The sequence below is a fragment of the Podarcis liolepis genome (assembly GCF_965112155.1).
Source record: "Podarcis liolepis genome assembly, chromosome: 7".
Lineage (NCBI taxonomy): Eukaryota > Metazoa > Chordata > Lepidosauria > Squamata > Lacertidae > Podarcis > Podarcis liolepis.
Genome location: NC_139561.1, coordinates 26,581,295 through 26,605,991, shown reverse-complemented (window position 1 = coordinate 26,605,991; position 24,697 = coordinate 26,581,295). Strand labels below are relative to the sequence as shown.

The 24,697-nt window shown below is 46.5% G+C and overlaps 2 protein-coding genes and 1 long non-coding RNA gene across 4 annotated transcripts; 2 read left to right on the top strand and 1 right to left on the bottom strand.

The window, feature by feature from the left end:
* Nucleotides 1–1,721: 1,721 nt before the first annotated feature.
* LOC310711785 (kelch-like protein 12) lies at nt 1,722–10,730 on the top strand. 2 transcript variants are annotated; one of them, XM_083514053.1, is made up of 5 exons: nt 1,722–1,828; nt 3,006–3,132; nt 4,560–4,638; nt 5,846–6,073; nt 9,127–10,730. In XM_083514053.1, exons 2-5 carry the CDS (start codon nt 3,054–3,056, stop codon nt 10,610–10,612), a joined length of 1,872 nt encoding a protein of 623 aa, XP_083370179.1. In that variant the 5' UTR covers nt 1,722–1,828; nt 3,006–3,053; the 3' UTR covers nt 10,613–10,730. The 2 variants fall into 2 exon arrangements, with proteins under 2 accessions (XP_083370179.1, XP_083370180.1); XM_083514054.1 differs by having other exon boundaries at nt 1,776–1,828; nt 3,003–3,132.
* Nucleotides 10,731–16,141: 5,411 nt separating this feature from the next.
* Nucleotides 16,142–21,920, bottom strand: LOC310711278 (kelch-like protein 38). The gene is made up of 5 exons (XM_083513040.1): nt 21,812–21,920; nt 20,637–20,748; nt 20,461–20,539; nt 19,387–19,614; nt 16,142–17,666 (listed from the first exon to the last, which is right to left on the bottom strand). Exons 2-5 carry the CDS (start codon nt 20,701–20,703, stop codon nt 16,223–16,225), a joined length of 1,818 nt encoding a protein of 605 aa, XP_083369166.1. The 5' UTR covers nt 20,704–20,748; nt 21,812–21,920; the 3' UTR covers nt 16,142–16,222.
* Nucleotides 21,921–21,980: 60 nt separating this feature from the next.
* On the top strand, nt 21,981–24,618 carry LOC310711461. The gene is made up of 2 exons (XR_014528461.1): nt 21,981–22,260; nt 23,899–24,618. It is a non-coding gene; the product is annotated as an uncharacterized lncRNA (long non-coding RNA).
* Nucleotides 24,619–24,697: the final 79 nt, after the last annotated feature.

Sequence of the window (24,697 nt, the reverse complement as noted above, 5' to 3'; positions counted from 1 at the left end):
CGTACATCACTACTGGGAAAACCATAGCTTTAACTATACGGACCTTTGTTGGCAAGGTGATGTCTCTATGTGATCATTCCAAAAAAATAATCATCTATTGAACATTAAGCCCTTTTGTGATTGTGTATTTGCACCCAGGGCCACAAGTCTTGCTTGTTTATTTTGCTGCTCTGCTGACAATCCTACTTCATTCTGGCCCCAACAGGATTTGACCGCTGGACTGTTTGCTTTCTTGGTTGTCCAAGGCTGGATTCCCCCTTTGCCTCCCCTTGCAGATCTGAATAATCTTTTCTCTACAAGGATGTATCTCTCAGTTTCCCTTAGTTTCTCATAGAAACCCCTGTTTCTATTTTGAGCCTGAGAATGAGGAAATGGATTGGAAGCAGTGAAAGAAGATACACTCTATGTTGTTGTGAAATCCTCCTGCATAACCTTGACACTACAGTAAGGATGAACCTAAGCACTAAATAGCATTAAAATAGCACCATGAACCACGAGAACCTAAGGATAGCCTTCCTGAACCAGTGGTTGAACGGGTCCAGCATCCTGTTCTCACAGTGGCCAACCAGATATCTGTTTCAAGAAGCTCCCCCAAAAGGTCCTGGGCACAACAGAAACTCTCATCACTTGTGATTCCTAGCAACTGTTTTTCAGACAATGACGGCAGAATGGAGACATAGTGGCTAGTAGCCGTGTGGTACAGTGGTACCTCGGGTTAAGAACTTAATTCATTCTGGAGGTCTGTTCTTAACCTGAAACTGTACTTAACTTGAAGCACCACTTTAGCTAATGGGGCCTCCTGCTGCTGCTGTAGCGCCGCCACGGCGTGATTTCTGTTCTCATCCTGAAGCAAAGTTCTTATGCGAGGTACTATTTCTGGGTTAGCGGAGTCTGTAACCTGAAGCGTCTGTAACCTGAAGCATCTGTAACCCGAGGTACCACTGTACTTGTGACCCTTTGGATGTTGCTAGACTACAGCTTGCATGATCCCTCACCACTGGTTGTACTGGGGCTGATGATGGAGACAAACAACATCCAGAGAGTCACAGGTTTCCCAATGAAAATGTAACAGATCATGAGGCAGGGCCCAACCAGTGGCACACCACCCAACATTTCTTCAAAGAAAATAGCAATGTCCTACTCCTTAATAAATTATTTATTATTATTTTATTATTATTATTATTATTATTATTATTATTATTATATTCCAGCCACTCTAGGGAGCTTCCAACAAACATTAAAACATAATAAAATATCAAACATTAAAAAACTTACAGGGCTGTCTTCTAATGTCTTCTAAAGGTTAATTATCTCCTTGGCTCGGGAGGGGGGGTCACATAACTCTATAACTTCCGATGAAAATAGGGACATTCTACTATACCAGCCAATATTTCTCTGATGAAAATAGGGACATCCTAAGGAAAAGCAGGACATCCTGGCATCAGATCAGAAACTGGGACTGCTTCTGTAAATCTGGGACTGTCCCTGGAAAATAGGGGCACTTGGAGGGTCTGCAATGATGCTCCCCCTTTCTGAAAAAATTCATTCTGAAGCTGTTTGTTCTTGTTCTGTGGTCCATTTAAGCCCCGCCCCTCCTTTCCTGAAGCTACACCTCCCCTCTCCTAATCCTTAATGAGGCTCCAGGTGTGCCCCCTCCCCACCCATGCAAGGCACACAGTTGGAGAATAACGAATCAGAGCACAATAAGCAAAACAGACTATGACACCTCTGCCAGTTGGACCAATTGGAGGCTAGGTGATGTTCAGGCTGGGAGGGGCAAAGCTTGGGGGAAGGAAGATCAGGTTGCACACCGGACTTCCAGACAGAGGTGGGGTTATGGAGATGTGGATTAGCCTTGTGGGTTGATAGGAATAACTGGGATGGGAGGCACATTGCAGGCCCTGTGGGGAGGGCCATGGAGCCAGTAGTTGTGTCTCAATCTGGAAAGACTCAAAGGCTTCACGTGCTGAATCTGAAGCCATGGCCTTCAGGACCCTCTCTAGAAACTTAATGGGGAGCCCAAGATCTGTTGAAGTGTTAACGTTGTGAGTCCCTCCATCCTAAGCTCAGGCGGTATATATATGTAAATAAAACCATACATGCCCTAAAGCAGGGGTCAGCAAACATTTTCAGCAGGGGGCCGGTCCACTGTCCCTCAGACCATGTTGTGGGCTGGACTATATTTTTTAAAAAGAAAATGAACGGATTTCTATGTCCCACGAATAACCCAGAGATGCATTTCAAATAAAAACACACATTCTACTCATGTAAAAACACCAGGCAGGCCCCACAAATAACCCAGAGATGCATTTTAAATAAAAGGACACATTCTACTCAAGTAAAAACACGCTGATTCCTGGACCGTCCGCGGGCCGGATTTAGAAGGCGATTGGGCCAGATCCAGCCCCTGGACCTTAGTTTGCCTACCCATGCTCTAAAGAATCCACAGTCTTCATGGACTTTCATTCCAAGGAAACCCAAACCTGAAAACAGACCTCTGGCACCCTTGGATCACCTTTCTCCTTGGAGACTGGGGGGCACGCAACCCATAACTAAAATATGTAACAAAACTAACACAACACACACGAATTAAAACAGGGGACTCATGTCAATAGATTGGGGCTGATCAATGTGTGAAGCAAAATGCTAGATGAGTCTTTGCAGGGATCTTCTAATATTCTGAGGAACTTTAGAAGAGCTCACTGGATCAAGCCAATGACATCCTGTTCTTAACCGAGGTGAACCAAATCACCATGGGAAACCTGAGCACAACGGCGCTCCCTGTTCCTATCGTTCCCAGCAACTGACATTCAGAGGCATTACTGCATTCAACCATGGAAGCAGAGAGTAGTCACCATGACCAGTAGTCATCAATGGCCCTTTTCTGATAAACTTGCGTCTTTGCCTACATCTTGCACTTGACTGGGAGTCTCCGATTCAGATTTCTTGCCAATGACCTCTTCTCATCTTTATTCTGTGTCTCCCTCCCCCCCCCCCCCCAGCAGGAATGACTTGCAATACAGCTTTGCTATCTGGGAGCAAGTAGGAGTGCAATGATGAATTCACCTTGGGACAGAGATGATGATACCATTGGAGAGGAACACAAGTCTTTGAATCAGTACATACGAGAGGGTAGGTCCCCTGATATCTGAGCCCACCATGGCTGGGAAAGATTTTTTTACCATCTATTTCATGTTCACTCAGAAGCAAGCCTTGTTGTGTTCAGTGGGGCTTATTTCCTAGTACACTGGTACCTCGGGTTAAGAACTTAATTCGTTCTGGAGGTCCGTTCTTAACCTGAAACTATACTTAACCTGAGGTACCACTTTAGCTAATGGGGCCTCCCACTGCTGCTGCACAGCCAGCGCACGATTTCTGTTCTCATCCTGATATAAAGTTCTTAACCGGAGGTACTATTTCCGGGTTAGTGGAGTCTGTAACCTGAAGCATCTGTAACCCGAGGTACAACTGTAGTTGTGTTTTAAGGAATGCAGCCCATAGCAATGGATACTTTTATTTTTCTTTGTTTTCTTTTCTCGAAATATGTTTATTGATACTTGTCCAAAGATATACAAAAATTCATATCTATTGCATAGTATACTTTTATAGTACACTGAAATATTTCATCTAAAAGAGAACAGAGGTGGGAAGAATATTTTAAAAAGTGTGGGGGAGGGAGAAATAAAGGTAGAAAGAAAAAACGTTGGAAGGGAAAAGAATAGGGAGAATAGAGAAAAATAAAAAGACCTTCAGTTCTTTGTCCTGCAGCTACATATAGTATTCACACATTAACATCCGACCATTCTATCTTCTATAAACTGGTATTTTTTTCAATCTTCAAATGCAGATATTACAAGTTCATTTTCTCTTTCACACAAAAAAGTCCATAAGAAGTTTCCAGTCCTGCATAAATGTCAATAATGATTTTTCTTTAATTAAAAACATTGTGGAAACTTTTTAATGGGACGGTAACATCCATTCCATTCTTGGACCACATTACTTAATGCAGAGGTAAGAAGAAAATCAGCTTGGTGCACGTGTTAATGTGAAGCAACCACATTTGCAGCTTCCTGAAACAGTATGCAAAGCAAGGAACAGCTGTCCTTTCATGTTTGCACTTCTCCAAATATTGGGATTTTTCTGCCAGCAAAAGGGGGGGGGGAAAGCATTTAATATATGTATATTATAGCAAAGTGTGCATAGCAAATCATGCATAAGTATTAATAACCAGTGCTTCCCCCCCTAAAAAAATGTTTGGGGGTACTCTCATTTTGACTCAAGAAAACCACCATTTTATAGTTCAAATTGGGAAAAATAAATACAGTAAATGGACAAAAGTATGAAGATACTACATACAAAATGTTTAGGGATATGCGTGCCTTTGCTTTTCCCCAGGAAGGAAGCACTGTTAATAACATACAGTACCAAAAAATGCATTCTGTTTGGGAGAAATTATTTGCAAAAGTTGGGCAGCCCCCACTGGTCGCACCACTAATAAGGCTTCGCTTCTGATGGCTGTCTGCTCTGTCTCATCGCACACATTCCCTCTCTTCCTATAGGGCTGAATCATCTTCTCCAGGAACAGCTCCTCTGCGACACAACCATCGTGGCCAAAGGCGAACGGTTCCCCTGTCACAGGTATTTATTTATACATTTTGGGGTTACTATTCGTCATGCAGGCAAAGGGCCTGCTCTGGGTTTAGAAGGGCCCCTGGGCAAGACACTCTCCATGTGGTTCCCTCTGCATGTGACTTGATCTCATCACCACCTGCTCCTCTTCCTTGTAATTACAGTGGTACCTCGGTTTACAAACAGGCCTGTTAACGAACTATTTGGTTTATGAACTCTACAAAACCGGAAGTGGTGTCCTGGTTTGTGAACTTCACCTCGGTATGGAAGCCAAATGATGGAAGGGTACTGGTGGCGGGAGGCCTCATTAGGGAAAGCGCGCCTCGGTTTAAAAACGGGTTTGGTTTAAGAACGGACTTCAGGAACGGATTAAGTTCGTAAACCGAGGTACCATTGTACCACCACATGCATGCTTACTTGGACTCCAAATCAATTCAGTCTAGCCAGCATGCCTCATGGTCAGGCATGATAGGAGTTGTAGTTGTAGCAACATCGGAAGGTCCTTGGGACTTGACATCCCTGGTTTAGGGCAACACACACAGAATGCCCTGTTGACATTCTTTGCTATATAGCTCTTTCCAGCATAATCCTGGAAATTCTTGTGCTAAGCTTCCTAGATCTACTCGCATTGGGTCATTGGGTCACTCTCTACCATGGTTGAAACAGCATCCATGTACTCATGAGGTATGGGGTGGTTAGGGTGCTGGGCTCCTGTTCCCATCAGCCATAATCACTATGAGGTTTTTCCTACAACCAAGTGGGCATATACGTTTTATGAAATATCAAACAAAATAAATTATGGGACCTGTAGTCCACCAACATCTGGAGGTTCTTAGGCCTCCCCATCCCCAGTTTAGGGGAACTCCTATAGAATCAAACAATGGTCAGAAGTGGGGTCATCATTCTTTTTTTCCCCCCAGGCTACAAGAGGCTGCAATAATTAGAAACAAAATATGGGAGCTGGTAGACACAGGAACATTAGAAACTGCCTTATGCTAAGTCAGACCTTTGGTCTATCTAGATCAGGGTTGTCTACACTGTGAGTCAATGCTTTTAAACTCGCTCATAAATGGTTTGGAGTTAGGGCTGAGCAGTGAGGTAGCCCAAGTCTGCTGACAGAGATTCCACATGGTTCAAGGTAGCTAAGGAATGCTGAATTAGAGATTGATACCCTGACCTCCTAATGTTGACACATCCCTCCCTTCCTGTCGTTTAGGATGCTCCTTGCTGCCATCAACCCCTACTTCCGAGCCATGTTCTCCAACTCCTTCCGGGAGTCAAAGGATGGAGAGGTTCTGCTGCAAGACATGGAGCCCTCCATTGTCCAAGCTGTGGTGAACTATTGCTACACGGAGGAGATTGCGGTTGTGCCGGAGATGGCCCAAGACCTGTTTGTAGCAGCCAGCAGGCTTCAAATCCTTCCACTGCTCGAGAGTTGCTCCAGGTAATCCCTAAATAATGCTGCGTCTTTGAACATTGGAATCCTCTTTACTGCCTTATACCAAGTTAGACCATTGTTCCATCTATCTCAGTATTGTCTCCACTGGCTGGCAGCAGCTCTCGAGCGTTTTCAGAGTGAGGTTTCTTCTGACCTTATCTGGAGATGCTGGGATCAAACCTTGGACTTGATGCTCTGAGCTATGGTCCATCCCTAAATATGAAGCAAGATTCTAGTCCTCCCATTTGTGAACAAAGGGCCGGCTTAATCAGGAAGCAGCTTTACAGTGAGTCAAATCAGTGACTGCCTAGCTTTGTACTGTGAACAGTGGGTGGCAGTGATTGCTCTCCTGGGTTTCAGGCAGCAGTCTCTCCCAGACCTACCTGAAGATGCTGGGGATTGAATCTGGGATCTTTCACTTGCAAAACAAATCCTCCAGCCCTGGGCAATGGCCCCTTAGTGGGAAATGCCCATCTTGTTTTGTATCGCTTGTCCAGGGAGTGACCTGTGCAACTCACTCCGTTTGTTCTCAGGTAGGGAATTTATTAAGTAAAAAGGCAACCAATGTTCAAGCAAAATGATACCCATCTTCATTGATTCTACTGCAATAAAGGACGGTTCCATAAAGGGATGGGAACTGTAATGAACACAGGGTCTTTTCAGCTTTCATGCCACCTCACAATCACCCAATTAATCAGACAAGGCACATCACATTTGCCGTACAATTATTGCCATGTTGTCCATTACATGTCAGCTAAGCCAGTGGCAGGTGGCAGGATGCGGGTGGCGCTGTGGGTTAAACCACAGAACCTAGGGCTTGCTGATCAGAAGGTCAGTGGTTCAAATCCCCGCGACTGGGTGAGCTCCCGTTGCTCAGTCCCTGCTCCTGCCAACCTAGCAGTTCGAAAGCACATCAAGTGCAAGTAGATAAATAGGTACCACTCCAGCAGGAAGGTAAACGGTGTTTTCGTGCACTGTTCTGGTTCACTAGAAGTGGCTTAGTCATGCTGGCCACATGACTGTACGCCGGCTCCCTCGGCCAGTAAAGCGAGATGAGCGCCGCAACCCCAGAGTCGTCTGCAACTGGACCTAATGGTCAGGGGTCCCTTTACCTTTACCTAAGCCAGTGACATGACATCTTTATGAACCGGCCAAGTTAACGGCACAGGTTGGTCAGTAGTACAAGCCGATCAGAACAGTAAACAGGAGCAGATTGCACGGAAAGTGTATCTCCATCTTCTCTGCCTGTAATTGATGTGAAAGGAGGACCCCTTTGTAATAAGGCCTTTCTGCCTCTTGTGTAACTACAGACAACCCCTGATTTGCGTGGTAGTTGCATTCCCGGTCATTGCGTGTGATGGTGGAGCATGCATAAGCCCACTCCTCCCTGTTATGCCCCTGCCCCACCTCCTTCTGCCTCCTGTTCCACCCTCTTTTCTGGCTGCTTCTGGGTTGCCGTGATACACACTTGCATGGCCGTGCGTCAATTGGACTCACATAAATTGGTTGTTGCTATATGTTCAAGCTATTGCAGATTCTGGGGAAGTGGAATATTAGGATACAAAGACATTCCCTTCTCAAATCAAGTGCACTTCCACCACATGCTTAAGCAATAGGGTACATTTTTCTCAGTTTCTTGATTTTCCACCCATCAGTTTGCCCCATTTCCGTATCAAAATTTCTTTTTATAAGCTTGCGGGAAAATTGGCAGACCTTTTTTTAGTGCCTTTCTCCTAGGTATATGCATTTTGGTACGCAATTCTGTAAGCATTTTTTCCCTTTTCTTTTGCAAGCAATAATGTAGATGCTCCCCTTTTGACTGGAGAACTGCTTCACACAATTGTTGAAAAATGGCTATGTTTTCACATTGCCTTTAGATTCAAGAAGTGTAGATTAGGTAGATTGACTTTAAAGCGTGAACCAAAGTAATTTCTCCCCCATGAGTCAGGAGTGCCATCTGCAGGGCTCATGCACAATTCCAGATAAGATGTAGTGTGCCAAAGAGTTGCATTCATATTATTCAGCCTGAACACTTGGATTTTGCTATTATATTCTGATTACAGGCACAGAGTGGTTTAATAGTCAACCCCTCTTCCCAGGAAACTCTAGGAATTATTGCTCTGGGAGGGGAATAATGCTCTCTTAACAACTCTCTCAGTTTATAAATAAATTTTATTTATAGATTTTTCAAAAAAACAAAACAAAAACAAAGTGTACAACTTTTTCAAATTAACATTCAATTAGTATTTGAATTCCCTTCCAGCCCTCCATGGTTTCCCCAATTTTTCTAATATTGCTGTATATTATAATTATTCTATATATTACCTCCTCCACAGTATTCTCAGATATGTATTTTACTGCTGCTCTTACTCTAAACCTGCTTGTGTTTCAACATGTTTACAATGATGTTTTTTTAAAGTCATCTACAAACATTTTCCAATCCTGCTGAGAAACAGACTCATCTTGATCTCTAATTTTACTAGTTAGATTTGCTAATTCAGCATATTCCATCAGTTGGGTCTCCTAACAACTCTCAGCACCCTTAACAAACTGCACTTCCTAGGTTCTTTTTGGAGAAACTGTTTAAATTCTCCCGATGCTGCTTTAAATAATATTGTGCAGATGTGGCCATATGCATCTTGTCTAGCTCATCTTCTGCAGCAGTGTGTCCTTTTTTAGCTGTGGTCTAAACCACTGAGCCTCTTGGGCTTGCCGATCAGAAGGTTGGTGGTTTGAATCTCCACGACGGAGTGAGCTCCCATTGCTCTGTCCCAGCTCCTGTCAACCTACCAGTTTGAAAGCATACCAGTGCAAGTAGATAAATAGGTACCACTGTGGCAGGAAGGTAAATGGCGTTTCCGTATGCTCTGGTTTCTGTCATGGTGTCCCGTTGTGCCAGAAGCGGTTTAGTCATGCTGGTCACATGACCCGGAAGGCTGTCTGTGGATAAATGCTGGCTCCCTCAGCTTGAAAGTGAGATGAACCCCATAGTCACCTTTGACTGGACTTAACCATCCAGGGATCCTTTACCTTTTTACCTTCCCATCTGTCCGCCCCAGATACCTCTTGGAACACATCTCCCCAGAGAACTGCCTTTCGCTCTACCAACTGGGCTTCGCACACAGCGACCCTGATCTCCTCCAAGAAGCCAAGATCCTGGTCAACCTGAACTTCAAGCGCCTCTCCATCAAGGACAAGACCTTCCCCGACTTGAACCCCAGTACCCTCATTAGCATCCTCTCCTTGGACAGTCTGGTGGTCTCTTCTGAACTCACCGTCTACCGGGCCGTGTGGCGCTGGGTGATGGCCCAGAGCGCCAGCCGCCTGCCGTTCCTGGGGCAGCTCCTGACGCATGTGCGCCTCCCGCTCTTGACCCAGGAGGAGCTGAGGGTGGTCCAGTCCGAGCTGATGTGCCACAGGGACGTCCGCCTGCGGTGGAAGCGCTTCAACCGCCAGGAGAGGCTGCAGCACAGCGGAGGCCTGCGAAGAGGGATGTACTCCACCTGCATCATCTGCGTGGACCTCTTCAACATGGAAGGCCCAGAACTGAAGACCAAGGACTTCCAGGTCGGCTGCTTCGACCCGCAGGCTGAAACGTGGGAAAAAATGCCCCTGTTGAAATGCCTGTATTGCGCCCGCTGTGTGGCCGTCGGGGACAAGCTGTACGTCACCGGAGGGGTCCACACGGATGACTCTTATTCGGACACGATGCACGAGTACAGCCCCTTAAGGGGTCGCTGGACTCAGCTCCCTTCCATGTCTGTGGCCAGGGCCTCCCACGGCTTCCTCGCCTGCAACCAGCAGCTGTTCGCCATAGGTGGCTGGTGCAAGTACGAGGACTACCTCGACACAGCGGAGTGCTTCGACTTGGAGAGAAAGTTCTGGGCCCCGATTAAAAGGATGCCTTTTGCGCTCAGCCACTTTGCCTCGGCGGCACTCAGGAACAAGCTCTATCTGGTCGGCGGCGTCACAAACACCGTCGGCTCATGGTACGCTTCCCGGAAGGTCCTGATCTACGAAGTAAGCTTTGACACGTGGAGTCAAGTGTACCTGGACCACGAGTGCTACTGGTCTGGCGCTGTGGCCATGAACAACGGGATCTATGTGATCGGGGGCTACGTCCGGAGCCGGACGAGGCACAACCAGCGCTGGTCGGAAACAGGGAATCTGCGCTGCACCCGGAAGTGCTTCTTTCTGGGGGAAGATGGCCAGTTGGACAGGAGAGTCACTATCCCCAGGCTGCCCATAGAGCTGGCGGGGGCCGGTGTGGTGCGATGGAAGCACCGCATTTACGTGCTGGGTGGGGAGAACACCTACATGTATAACAACCTGGAAGGAGAGAACGAAGAGGAATATTATAACACTCTTTACTACTGGGAACTGGGAGCCCCTAAGTGGGTCCAGTGCCAGGAGAGGCTGCCATTCACCAGCTGGGGACTCAGCGGCTTTGGCTGCACCACCATGAAGGTCCCCAAAAAGCCCATCCTAGAGCTTTTCCGAAAGACGTCGGTTGCACTGACAGCCATAGAGGTGGTGAACCCTTAGTGGATGTGAGGCTCACAGACAGCTTGCAAAGTGGTTTCTACAGCAATGATCTGCCTGAGAAACCTGAAGGCACTTAACTCCCGAGAGGTATAGAACATAAGGACCAGTCATTACCTACTTACTTGTGTTCAGTTTTTTATTTGTAATTTGTATGATTTTCCATCTAAGTGGTGTAAGAGAGGGCCGGGGAACCTCAAACCCAGGGGTAGGGTTGCCACCTTTGCTCGGGCAAAATACAGGATAGGATAGCGGGCTGGGTTGTGGGCTGGGTGGGGTGGCAATTGTCCCTGCCCCCTGGTGCTGAAATGACTTTAAAGCAATCAGTTGCATTCTATTGCAGCCAACCCTGATGCCACTCTGGAATTTGTCACACGCAGACACACGTGCTCATGAATTTGCAAACCTGTCTCTGCTTTGCTACCCAGAGCTTTCAAACACATCCAGTACTGTACGTTCAGGCCAGGACAAAAATAAATAAATAGTCGGGCATATTCTGATGAGGAAACAGGCTTTGTTCCACATGTTACGCTTCTGAAGGAAAGAAAAACATTGGGAGTGGAGGGCAAGCCTTATAGGGAGCTACTTCTCCCTCACCCTCCTCTCTCAAATATCCTGTAGATAACTATGTTAATAACTGGGGCTTCTGAGCTACACTGACACAAAACCGCTTGTTTCTAGAATCTTGGAATCTGTTTGTCTCTGAGGAACGCAGTGGTGTAGCATGGGTTGCCAGAGCCCAGGGCTACTTAAAGGGGGGAATGGAAGGGATGGAACTGGGTGGAGTATGCATGTGTATTCAACTGCTTAACAGCACCTGCGTTATCCAGGAGATTGCAGCCACAGAAATAAGAAGAGTCATTCCATTGTCTGGAGAGGTCATTTCCTGGTTTACATGGAGAAGCACGGAGCCCAGTGATGGATGCATGCAGCTGTATTGAGGTAGCACCAAGTGTTGAAATTTTGCGCCTGTAACAATTTTGCACCCGGGGCAACTGCCCCTATGCCCACCCCCATGCTGCACCACTGGAGGGATGCGGCCCGACACTCCCAGGCTGCAGCTCTTTGGATAGGCACCTTAACCCATGCTGAAGGTGTAGGGGACTGGAAGGGACAACATGAATGCCTTGCCCTCGTTTGCTCCTCCTTGGAGGTGGGATAAGGAGAGGGGGTGAGGAGAAAAAAAGGAAAGGAAAGAAACAAGAGGCAGGGAGGGAGGGAGAGAGAATGTGTGCACACAGAAATAGGGGAAATACAGGACAAACTGTCCTGTATTGAATCAATACCTAGCATAGAATTTTACAAGGGACAATCTGGTATTATACAGGATGGGTGGCAACCCTACTAAGAGGCCATGTGTACCCCTCTAGGCCTCTAGAGCCAGTGTGGTGTAGTGGTTAAGAGCAGTAGTCTCGTAATCTGGGGAACCGGGTTCGTGTCTCCGCTCCTCCACATGCAGCTGCTGGGTGACCTTGGGCCAGTCACACTTCTCTGAAGTCTCTCAGCCCCACTCACCTCACAGACTGTTTGTTGTGGGGGAGGAAGGGAAAGGAGAATGTTAGCAGCTTTGAGACTCCTTCGGGTAGTGATAAAGCGGGATAGCAAATCCAAATCATCCTCCTCCTCTTCCTCCTCCTCCTCCTACTCCTCCTCCTTCTTTGCCTGGCGCTTGTGACTCTCTCCAGACCACAACCCCTCTCCAGCCACACAAGCTTTCCCCAGGCCACTCCCCTCACCAGTCCTGCTTCACACCCTCCTTGAATGTTTTTCCTAGTAGGAATGTGTCTTAGAACTCATGGTGATGCTGTTCTCATCAGGATAGTGAGGGCTGTGTGAATGTATATAGAAGCCAGCCTACTGTGCAAAGGTATAATTCACTGCCATTGCTCCGCCCACTTTTTCCTATGACCCTGCCAACTTCTGGCATGTGGCCCCCAGAATGTGGCCTGAAAGGGAATGGGTCCCTCAGACTGAAAAAATGTCTCCCACCCTACCTATCAGGTATGATTCCAAGAGAGATGAGCAGGAATGCTTGGTCTGGACATAACAGAATTCTGGTGAAATGGAAACAACATGGTTATCTCTGGGAAGGATGGAGAAGGGCTTCCTGGAGATGAGGGTCTCTCTTTACATCCAATAGGGCATTTCTAGTGATTGCAATCCCCAAAAGGGTAGACTCCTTCACAGAATTGTTGTAAATGACAATTCAGTACTGGGGTTGTATGATCCACTGTCCTGACCAAAATGCCCAGGTGATCTTGAGCTGGAGAAGGAGATCAAGGGAGCATCCAAAAGAGGATTTATACTGTAGTAATAGTTTATTTTAATTACTCTCGCTTAGACTGAGTGTGTGTGTGTCACAACAAAGAGGCAAGCTGTTTAAATGTCCTAGAATTTGGGTGAGCAGCAAAGTAGCCAAGTTTGCTCCAAACTCCTCCAAACTGGGTGAATGGGCAAGTAAAATGGCAGGTGCGATTCAAAGAAGCAGGTGTAAAGTGATGGACATGTGTGGGTGTCCTGATCTCTCACACTCATGGGGTCTGAACTGGAGCTGACTAACCAGGAACAAGGTTGTAACAGATAGGTCAACAAAGATATCAACTGCAGCAGCTGTGGGGGGAAAAAGGTAAATTTCACACAAGGGATCACGAGGACAAGGACTGGAAATAAAACTGTTGTCAGGGACAGGGTAGAGGAGGAGGAATGGTGGAGGCTGCCTCCCCATCCTGACACTTCCAAGGAAGAGGAAGAGGAAGACAGTATAGATTTACAACAGTGGTTTGTGGTAAGTAACAACCCAGAGGCAGATGAGGGGGAAAGTTGGGAAATTATGGGAGAGCTAGAGCAACAACCAGCTGACACGTTGTCATTAGAAAGCATTCTGGACCTGCCATCTCCCAGAACCTGGAAAGCCTTAAAAGTAGGAGAGCAAAGAGTTCGAAGACAGAGGGCAAATAGCAGCACCCGTAGAGGAGGAGATGATGATGATGATGAATGAGGAAGTGGGAAAGACAGGGGCTGGAGATTTACTTGGGACGCCATTATCAAAGAGGCTGGGTTCTATAGCCTCTCTCTGTAACATTGAAATAATAATAATAATAATAATAATAATAATAATAATAATAATAATAATAAAAGAAGGACGGACTTCAGGGGTGGCGCCATCGGTAATGGCGGACTCCCTCTGAACTGGAGGGACCAGCTCTGCGTGAAACAGGTCCTTTCCGCTGCGGCGAAGCGGGGACCCTTTTAGAAATCACAGGCGAATGAAGCCTGTGACCGTGGGACTCGGGGGGCACCCTTAGCGCCCCCCCAACCCGCAAAGGAACCCACTAACGGGCTCCGAAGCGAAGAGGGGGAAGTGACGCGGTGCTGTGAGTCAACTGCTTTTTCCATGGAGCGAAGCCGCATAGCCGTTGCCGGAGAGCGCTGCCTTTTTCCTGGGACAATTTGGCATCTAAAATAATCACCCGTGAGTACTTAAACATTGAACAATTGGACTTCAAATAAGAACTGGCGATTAGAAAGGAATTGGACTTAAAAATTCACCTTAATTTGGTACCGAAATGGGAAGGTCTAAACAGGAAGTCAGCCTTCCGTTTCCTTGTAGTCAGAAGAAAGCAAAGATAACGTACACTAGAGCTTAGAAAATCACTTTTAAAGGTTCGGTTTTCACCATTTAAAATCGTTGAACCCCCCTTCGGTAGCAGGAGAAGAAGGGGGGGTCTTTTTTGGACTGTTTAAACCTGCAGAAGTGAGTTTAAAGTAAAGTAACTTTCCACCGTCCTGACCCTGGAGTGGGGTGTCAAAATTGACGTTTTGAAGCTCATTGACTGGAGACAAATGTTTTTGACAGATAGTTAAAAGAAGAGTAACATTGTGATTCCACTGTTTCCTTTCGCATTTTAAAGGAACAAATATTGACAAAATATCTTTAAAAAAGAGACTTTGTTGCTATTGTCCTTAAAAGAAAGAACAACCAGAAGTTTTCCCCCTAGAGGGGGACTGTGAAATTGTAACAAATTCCAGGGAGCTTGCAGCTGCCACAGATTACAACCGTGGGAAAGGACTTGTGACCTTGCAGGACAATGTTTTCAGAAGCACTGTTGGGTGCTTTCTGTAAAATAAATGCCCTATTGGATCAGTTAAGTCAGAAGACGGATTTGATGACTAATGCGGCCAGAACATTTGAACAGATAGTGGGAAACTATATGAAGCCCACCCAGGAACTTAAACAGGAGTGTGTCCTGACAGAGCAGATGAGAGAAGAGGATGTTGCAGAATCTTGGGCGCCAGAGATGGAGGGACTTTTGGCCCAGCAGGAAAATGAGCCTTTGGATTTGACAAATGAACTTGGAAAAAACCAGATTTGGAAAGACAAAGTTTGGATTGATTTGGAAATGGGGGGTTGGACTGACCCCACTATGCAGGGATGTTTGGACTTTCCGAGTCTGGCAATGGACTGTCAGAGGCTTGGAGTTGTTGGGGCTTCCAATTTTGGAGGGAATTTGAAAAAAATACCACATGGAGTCTAGTCTGGACTATGGGAGAGGGGCTGATTTGTTGAAAAGGGTCAAAAACACTACCAAGCTGGAGTTCCCACAAGTGAAAGGAAAATATGAAGAAGAGCTGCGGAAGGGACATGGAAGAGATTTGAAGGCCTCGGATATAAGATCACCAGGTTAATGTGCCAGACTAATGGGATAAAAAGGACTGACAATCCCGGGACCGGGGGGAGGGGATGCTGGAAGAAGATTGGATTGTTTTTATTTCTTTTTTCTATCATTAGGAATGTTTTATAAAATTGATGAACGTTGGAAAAATGGTGAAATGAAATTACTTGGCTCTTGTAAAAATGTTTAAAGAATTAGGTAAAAAGGTAATGGTTATAAGATGTTGGTAAAAATAAGATTTAAGTCCTAAATTTTAAGGTTTTTTATAAGATAAGATGAAAATAGAGTAAGGTAATGTAATGACAGAATATTATGAATTATGGAAAGGATTTGCTGTGATAATTATTAATTAATATACAAGAGATGGGAGGAGGAGGAGGTCATGGAAAGAAGGTAATGAAAGTGGAGAATTTGAAAATGATGGTTTTATTTTTTATTTTTATTTTTCTGTTTTTGTCTTTTTTCTTTATAATTTTTTTAAAAATTCTTTTTTCAATAAATATCATTTTAAAAAAATGAAATAAAAAAAGGACGGTAAGAAAAGTTTCCTTGTCTTTATGCTTTCCTGGACAACCAGCCGGTAGCCACTGACAGCATCCTGACTGCTGTCAATGTCATAACACTTCTACACGAATCTATGGTGCAAACACACTAGGAATACGGTGCACACTTCTGATCACCTCACCTTAAAAAGAATATTGGAGAGCTGGAAAAAGAAAAGAAAACTAAGTCTTACTCTGAAAGCAATGGACATGACTAATAGAAAATAATATTAATTATATTGATAACAATAAGAAGCGTTCTGCTGTTCACAGCATTGCAGACCAAGTCTCGCAGCAAGTCAGTAGGTGACTATCCATAATTTTGCTATAATTTATTTGCATGTGTCTGCCTGGTTTCTGCTAACTCGAAAGTTCATTCAGGACCACCAGGGGGATGGCTATTTGCTTGCTGCAGACACAATGACAAGGGCGGTGACCTGGAAAAGCTGGCGGATATGTGGGATGGGCCTCATCATGGTCACACATCCAAAACTGCTGATGCCCTCACGGGTGGTAGGGATCTCTGTTGTGCACCGGTGCCAGCGGGGTTCTCCAGGCTCCCAGTAGTAAATCATCTTGTAGCGCTGGGTTAAGTCTTCCCCACCCAACACGTAGATCCGCTTCCCGCAGGAGACTACCCCTGCGTTGGCAACCCCACACGGCAGTTTGGGCATACCAATGTTGCCACTAATTTTGCCAGTCTCGTTGACCAAGAAGCACTTGCGAGAGCTGTGGCGGTTCTCGGGGATGAGGAGCCCTTCAACCCAGTCCCGCATTTTCTTCTCGATGTACCCCCCGATTACATAGATCCCCCTGTCCCCAGCCACAGCTCCTGCAGCAAAGAAACCCGTGGACAGAGGCACCTGTGTCCATGTGTTGGAGCTGGTCTCGTAGATCAGGAAGCCTTTGTGGAACAGCCACTGGCCAGAAACTCCTGTCGCGCCACCAAGGAGGTACAGCTTGTTCTGGAAGACGCTCGAGGCCGGGTGGCTCAGGGCAAACGGGAGCTTTGCGATCGTAGCCCACGTCCCTGTTGTGAGATCAAAAGCCTCAGCCAAGTTGAGGAAGCTTTGGAACTGACACCATCCCCCCATGGCGTAGAGCTTCTGGTTGTGGAACAGGAAGCCATGTGCAGCCCTGGGCACAGTCATGGGTGTGAGTTGCAGCCACTGGCTTCTGAAAGAGCTGAACTCATAGACAGCGGTGGAGTAAGAGTTCTTACAGATGCCTCCAGAGACATAGATCTTCTCACCAGCTGTGGCGCAACACGCATGCGTCAAGGACTGCAGGCCGGGAAGCTTCTCCCACAGTTCGGTCTGTGGGTCATAGCAGCCCATGTGGGCCTCTTCACTCTCCAGCTCCTGGTACTCACACATCTGGGTGTCGATGCACAGGATGTGTGGCTTGTACATGCCCTGCCGGAGGCCCTTGATGTGACGAAACCTCTCCTCGCCATCCAGCACCTTCCACTCGAGCCTGAGGTCCTTCCACTTCTCCAAGTCCCTCTGTAGTTCGACTTGCTCCTCCGGACTGAAGAGTGGGAAGCGGACATGGCGCATCAGGTCTCCTAGCAAAGGGCCATGCTTGCTGGATTGCCCTTGCACCCAGAGTCGCACAGCCCGATAGACCTTGATCTCTGAAGCCACTTCAAGGTTGCTGGAGGATATCAGGGTGATGAGTGTGCTGAGGTCCAGCTGGCGGAAACTCTCATGCTCGCAGACCTGGCTGAATTTTCTGGTGAGGAAGCGTATGACCGCATGGAGGAAGGCAGGACTCTTATGCGTCCTTGCCAAAGAATACATCTCAAAGCAGTTCTGCACAGAGAGATTTTTCCCGAGGAACCTGGAAGGCGAAAGAAGGAACAGGAAGGCCTGTGGAGCAGAGGAACCAGCATGACTCCCACCATGAAACCTGGTGGTTAGCCTCAGGGCCGCCAAATGGCCACCCAATTGGAAGGCTTTGAAAGAGGATTAGACAAATTCATAAGGCTGCCAATGGCTACCCTCCATGATGGTTCTGTTGTTCTACCTCCCCTGTTGGAGCCAGTATGCCTCTGAATTCCAGCTTCTGGGAATCACAACTGGGAAGAATGCTCTTGAACCCACGTCCTGCTTGTGAGTTTCCTATCTAGACATGTGGATGGCCACTCTGAGATCCGGGAGACTGGATGATCCAGCAGGAATTTGCTTATGGGAAAATGCATGCTAATATGGCAACCCGCTGTTTCATGATTTTACATTACCGTATTTTTCGTCCCATAGGATGCTCCATCCCATAGGACACACCTAGGTTTTTTTGGGGGGGGGGGGAATAAAGGAAAAATTTATTTCTGCGGGACCTCCCGCAGGGCTGCCTAGGCTGCGGATGTGTTCCCGAAGCGCCGGGTGCTGTGCTTTCAGCATGCCCGGCGCTCCGGGAAGCAGGCTGCTATCCGCAGCCTAGACAGCCCTGCGGGAACTCCCGCAGGGCTGCCTAGGCTGTGGATGTCTTCCTGAAGCCTGGAGAGCGAGAGGGGTCGGTGTGCACCGACCCCTCTTGCTCTCCAAGCTTCAGTGAAAGCCTGCATTCGCCCCATAGGACGCACCCAGATTTCCCCTTCATTTTTGGAGGGGAAAAAGTGCGTCCTATAGGGCAAAAAATACAGTAGTCCTGAAGATCCTTTGGCCATGTAACAAATACAAATCCCATAGTTGTATCCATAGTCCAAGGGCCTTGACAAAGACTCTCTAAATTGCAGCAAAAACTGGTTGGAGACTCCTTTGGATTTCTCTATGGATATAACTCTTATAATCATAAAAAACACCAGAATTTTGTAGACATTTTTAGATTCTCCATTTGTGTCCATATTCAATGTTCCATGAGACAGCAACAACAGATTTCGAAGCTGTCTCTTTGCAGCAGTTCTTCATTATCCCTCACTCCTCATTCCAAATTTAGCTAAAGCAGGTGTGACTAACTTGTGACCTTACTTTATTTTTCAGCCTTGAGTCCCTAAATGTTTTTTGAACTACAAATTCCATCATCCCCAGCCAGGATAGTCAATGGTAGGGATGTTGGGAGCTGTAGTTCTGAAGCTCCAAGGTTGAAGGACCTTGCTTCAAATGATGCTGAACTCCAGTTCCCATCATCCTTGACCATTGATGGGAATGATGGGGTCTGGTGGTCCAGTAGCACTACAGGTTCTCCATTCCTGGGCTAAAAGAATCCTGATAAGATATTATGCACTACAAGCATAAGAAGAGTCCTGCTGGATCAGACCAATGGTCCCTCTAGGCCACCCTCCTGTTTTCACAGTGGGCAACCAGATGTCCATGGGCAGCAGATAAGCAGGACTTGAAGGGAAGAGCACTCTGACATGCAGAAGTATGCTGCTTCCAATAGTGGAAGTAGAACATAACCATCAGGATTAGTGGCACTGATAGCCTGATCCTCCACAAATTTATCTCTTTTAAAGCCACCCAAGTTGGAATTTGCATGCTCATGGTGTGATGTACATTGCAGCTGTCAAATTGTGGAACTGCATGCACAGTCATGGTGTGAGAAGAAAGATGCAGTGATTTACCTACAGCAGAGGTTCTGCAGCGGTATGATCTGTAAGCGGTTGGCCCCAGCAAAGAGGTGTGGCGCCAGCTCAGGGGTGAGTGTTATGTCCTCTGTGTAGATATATTTCAGAATGTTTTCGACGACGAATGGAGACACCTCCTGAAGCAGAACTTCTTTCCCACCAGATTCTTTCCAGGTATTGATGAAAATATCCCGAAAGTAGGGGCTAATAGCTGCTAGCAGCGCTCTGCAGGGAAGGAAAGAGAGAACTGCAATTGCTGGAGGCCAAGTTCAAACCCTTGGAAGGTTGCTTGCCATGGACTGGCTGGATGCAGAGGACTGGTAGGAGGCACCAACTGGGGAACCTCAAGGGAAGAAGGCTCAGAGCCCGGGGAGTGGTAGTGGAATGATGATGAGTGGTCAGAGGGAGAAGAGGGAGCAGATTGAGAGGAGGAGGTGCTGGGAGCTGAAGAGGGAACGGTTTAGTGAGTGGGAGGAGACTGTGGAAGACAGCAGTCCAGAAGCAGAGGCAGAATTGGAGGCTGGAGAGGAGAAGGGGCCAAGAGGCAGAGATGAGTCAGGCTGGGGATGAAGCCAGGCTGTCTCTCCCTCTTGCTGTGACCATCTCTCTCCCCCCCCCCCGGTCTCTCAGAACCCAAAGGGATATGAAGAGGGTGGAGCAAAGACATGCAAGACCTCAAATTGCTTGAGAAGGAACCAGTGGAGGAGGAGACTTAGAGAGCTGTGGGACAGTGGGGACCTTCAGTCCTGGCAAGTGATTTTCCTTGAGGTAATAGCTACCGGGTAGAGTTGTGTTCACTAGGCTTGAACTGCTTGGTTTCTCTGAATCAAGAGTTAACTTCCTGACACCGTGTGACTTATTACTGACCTACTCCTGACTCCCACCCCTTGACATTGCTGAGAATGGAATATGACCTTAAGGTTGAAAAAATGTTCCCTGCCCTCACCTACTTGATCCCCCCCCCTTTTCTTTTTAAAGGCAGATGAACCTGAGATGCTCTTTGTGCAACCTTTACATTCAAACAATGAGTTCTGGGCAGCCTTCATGTTGCTCAGAAAAATCAAGGCCTACCTGTGGCAAGGGAATCTTTGTCCATCAGCTATGAGGGTGGCATCATAGAGCAGCTCTTCCTCATACATCTCTGCTAGACCTGGAGTCAGGGAGAGGGGAGGAAGTCAGGGAGACAACAGCTGGTCATTTGATAAGATGGCCCTAGTTCTTTGGCATAAGAGGTCTTGGGGGGTTACCTTGGGTTAAGCCAAGAGGTCTTGGTTTGAAGGTTTCTGGCTGCTCCCTTTGATGACTGGAACTCATAACGAGCAGGATAAAGGAAGTAGATGAGAGAAGGGGAAGGGGAAGCTGTCATGAGAGAGAGAGAGAGAGAGAGATCAGTTATACAGTTGTATAGAATCTTAGAATTGTAGAGTTGTAAGGGACCCCAAAGGTCATCTACTCCAACTTCTTGCAATGCAGGAATCACAACAGAAGAATTCCTGACAGGTGGCCATTCAACTTCTGCTTAAAAACTTCCAATGAAGGGGACTCTGCCACTTCCCAGATAGTCTGTTCTGTAGTGACAAATAGGGATGGATAGATCAGTCCCTTTCCATTCCGTGGCATTTCTGCATGATTTCAAAAATAAGTGCACTTAATCTCATTCTGTGAAGATCTTCTTCTTAAAAAAATATATTTCAAAATAATGTTTAAATTCTATGTATTGCAATTTTTAATACACATTTCCTCCATAAAGTGCACAGCTGTTAATTTTCCCACTACAATGCATATTTTCATATGAAATACCCCTAAAAATGTGGGATTCTGTTTTGGGGGGGGTTACACATCTCCTTATAAAAAAAATACAGGTTTCGATGGATTTTCTTTTTAACTGAACAGCAGTTTGAATGACAGCTGTGTTTAGTTCCATGTACTTGCCTCAGAATGACAAATTTAGCCAGTTTGCCTAAAATGTGTACAGAACAAGAATTTCCTCTATCCCTGATGGCCGGCATTAAAGAGAGTTCAGGATGAAATTAGCTTATAACATGGGGAAAATTTCCCCAAGATTTTTGAGCAAAAATGAGACTTGCTGCAAATGGTGCTAGAGCAGCAAGCAGGCACTATTGACTTAAAGTGATTTCTGGATTCATTTTCAATCTGGATTCCAGCCAAGGCTTCCTGTGCTACATCTCTCATGGGCCCTCTTCCTCAGGTTATCTGCTTGGCCGCAACATTTCATTCAGTTGTGGTAACATGAATGGCTTGCGTGAAGGGAGGAGTGTGTGTCTGTGAAGCTCTGGGTAACTGATTCTACCCCAGGGAAGAGTGACCACAGTGTTAAGGAACTTGTGAAGTTTTCACACAAAGGACATCACCATCAATGGCAGAAGATGCTGCCCACCTGCATATGCCCCTCTCACCTCACCTCCTCAAGAGGGCCTGCTCTTCAAGTCACTGTTGCGGCCCCATGCCATCTCTGGGGCCTCTTGCTCAAGGTGAGTGCCTGTTGTTGATGAAGGCCTGCCAGGGACACTCTGAAGTGCAGCTATTGTGACATCAACTGTGCATGTTGTCCATTGGGTGCTGAGAGGGAGAGAGAGAGCACGTATGTCCTATTGGCTGGTGGGCAATCCAGCCTCAAGTAGACACTGGGTCTAGGGCCATGGTGGTTTGTGCCCATTGGAACCTCTAGGGTGGAAGGCAGGGAGCCAACAGCAGGTGGTGCCAGAGCCGATGATAGACAGAGGCAACTAATTCTAGATTTTTCTCCAGCCTCTTCCCTGCTGAGTTCTACAAAGGCAAATGTTAGACCTGGGAAGAGGAGGAAGCCAACAGCCAAGGGTCATCTCTGGTTTTAAGTAAAAGGGAGTGCAGGTAAATGAAAGGTGGGCAAACAGGGGAAGAATAATTCTGGAAGGAAGAAGAAGAAGAGTTTGGATTTGATATCCCGCCTTTCACTCCCTTTAAGGAGTCTCAAAGCGGCTAACATTCTCCTTTCCCTTCCTCCCCCACAACAAACAGTCTGTGAGGTGAGTGGGGCTGAGAGACTTCAGAGAAGTGTGACTAGCCCAAGGTCACCCAGCAGCTGCATGTGGAGGAGCGGAGACGCGAACCCGGTTCCCCAGATTACGAGACTACCGCTCTTAACCACTACACCACACTGGCTCTCAAGAGTTGTTGGGCATGGGAGTCCACTAACGTTGAGCGAACACCCTGATGGGGAAAAAGCTTCTGCCTTCTCCAGATCTGAGCAACTGGTTATTACATTTCCAGACCACTAGTTTCCTGATAGCCCGGCCTCCACCTTGTCAATCCGTCCATCTGGCTCTGAGGTACTATTAGAAGTTGGGCATGTGTCTCTGCCAGGGTCCTACTCGAGTGTAGGATGAGCTCCTGACAGGAACCTCCTACTGTCACCCTAAATGCTCCCCTCCCTCAGCCCATAAAGACTGTTTTTACCCAGAGCCAGAATAACTAATGTAAACATTTTAAGAGTGATTGCAGGAGGTTTGCCACTCCCCACATGAGAATATTAGTTCAGCCTTTCCCAACTCGATCCATTAAGTCAGGGACGGTATATTGGGATGTTGCAGGAAATCATTGCTGTTTTGAGGTGCACAGCAATGTTCCTTTCATGTCTAGAAAGGCTTTGAGGGTTACTTCTGTTCCTATCCTGTTATTCCATAAAATAGTGGTTTCTCACAGATTTTATGTCACCATGCGGGAATCTTAATATTTAAGATAGGCTTCTGCTGAACCCACACTTAGAATTTGACTGTTTTGGCTGCCTGCCCAGGTGTCTTCCAGTTTGGTGGGTAGCTGATGTGTTATCCCAGAAACTATGTTATACACAAAAGTGTACAAGCCCCGAGAACACCTCTTCTGGTGGAATGTCTATGAAATGCTATCCACCGAGAGTGCTGTGTACCAGCCAAGCTCCACCTTCAGGACTCATGACCATTGCTGATAGGGTTCACAGCAATCTGAGGGATGTAAACTAATTGCAGTGCTTTGTGGTTTTCTTTGGGCTGTGCAATAACATCTTTAGCCTACACCCCATTTGTGTGTTCATTGGGTTCCGAACCACCAAAAAGCCTCTGTCCCATTGCAGAATGGGTGGTGAACTTTCAGCCTTCCATATATTGCTGGGCATTTTAAGAGGGGTCATGTACCACGTTCAACTGATGTCAGTCCAACCTTCCCTAACCTGATCTGTTAAATCAGGGATGGGGATCTTGCAGCCCTCCAAATATCATTGGACTTCTGTCAACCACAGCCAGCATGGCTAATGGTCAGGGATAATGAGAGTTAGAGAGTCTGAGAACACCTAGAGAGCTCTAGGTTAGGGAAGGTTGTATTAGTCCACAACCTTCCTTTAAGCTGAATGCTTCAAGTGTGTTGCCTACCACCAGAAAAAACCAATTACTAGTACAGATACTTCGTTAATTCTTCTTATTTTTAACAAGCTATATTCATTTGTTTCAAAAATATTTGCAAACAACTCCAAATAAGGTTTCGGCTACAGGTCCTCTCTGGTGTCCCTGGGACCTTCTGCATGCAAAACATGTCTTCTACCAATGAGTTCTGGTCCGTCTTCCAAATATGAAGTAAGATGCTAGACCTAATGGTTCTAAATAAAGGGCTGATTTAAATAGGAAGCTGCCTTATACCAAGCCAGGTCATGTGCCCATTTATCTTAGACTGGCAGCAGTTCTCCTGGGCTTTAGGTAGGAATCTTTACCAGCCCTACCTGGATATGCCGGGGATTGAACCAGAGACATTCTGCATATAGAACAGATGCTCTGCCATTGAACTGTGACCCTTTCCATTGTTTTCACATGACATGATGTCAGCTCCATCACTGCTGTTTCTATAAACTGTTAAATTTGAAGCATTTGAGCAGTTGCAAAGTAATTGTGAAGAGAATTAGACACCACCATCAAGGTTGGGGGTTGCGTTTGAGACTTTATTGCATTAAGTATGAGCTATAGGCCGGCAGCAAGGATGAATGAGAAGACGCCACCTTCTTCCAGAGATGGGTAGAAGCTGAAGACTGCAGCTGACTGCTCATGGGGATTCCTCCTTCACACCTTTCTGGTCATTTCCTTAAGGAGAGGAAACAGAAATCCAGCATGAAAATCTGGACTGATTCAGTTCCTTCCTCCCCATATCTCTAAAGCCCAACTTCCCCGTGTATTGGTAATTCATTAAACAAGCATAATGGTCCGAGAATCTTTTCATTTATTGACTTATCTGCATAGATAAAATACTGAAACAAAGGAACTCTGCTGTGGTTGTATGTACAATTGCT

Excerpts from the sequence above, each read along its gene's own strand:
- LOC310711785 (XM_083514053.1), top strand. The coding sequence starts at position 3,054 with ATGATGAATTCACCTTGGGACAGAGATGATGATACCATTGGAGAGGAA. Across the intron at positions 4,639-5,845 it reads GAACGGTTCCCCTGTCACAG|GATGCTCCTTGCTGCCATCA; the intron begins GTATTTATTTAT and ends CCTGTCGTTTAG. Across the intron at positions 6,074-9,126 it reads CTGCTCGAGAGTTGCTCCAG|ATACCTCTTGGAACACATCT; the intron begins GTAATCCCTAAA and ends TGTCCGCCCCAG.
- LOC310711278 (XM_083513040.1), bottom strand. The coding sequence starts at position 20,703 with ATGAGTTCCAGTCATCAAAGGGAGCAGCCAGAAACCTTCAAACCAAGA. Across the intron at positions 19,615-20,460 it reads CAAAGATTCCCTTGCCACAG|AGCGCTGCTAGCAGCTATTA; the intron begins GTAGGCCTTGAT and ends CCTTCCCTGCAG. Across the intron at positions 17,667-19,386 it reads CTGCAGAACCTCTGCTGTAG|GTTCCTCGGGAAAAATCTCT; the intron begins GTAAATCACTGC and ends TTCGCCTTCCAG.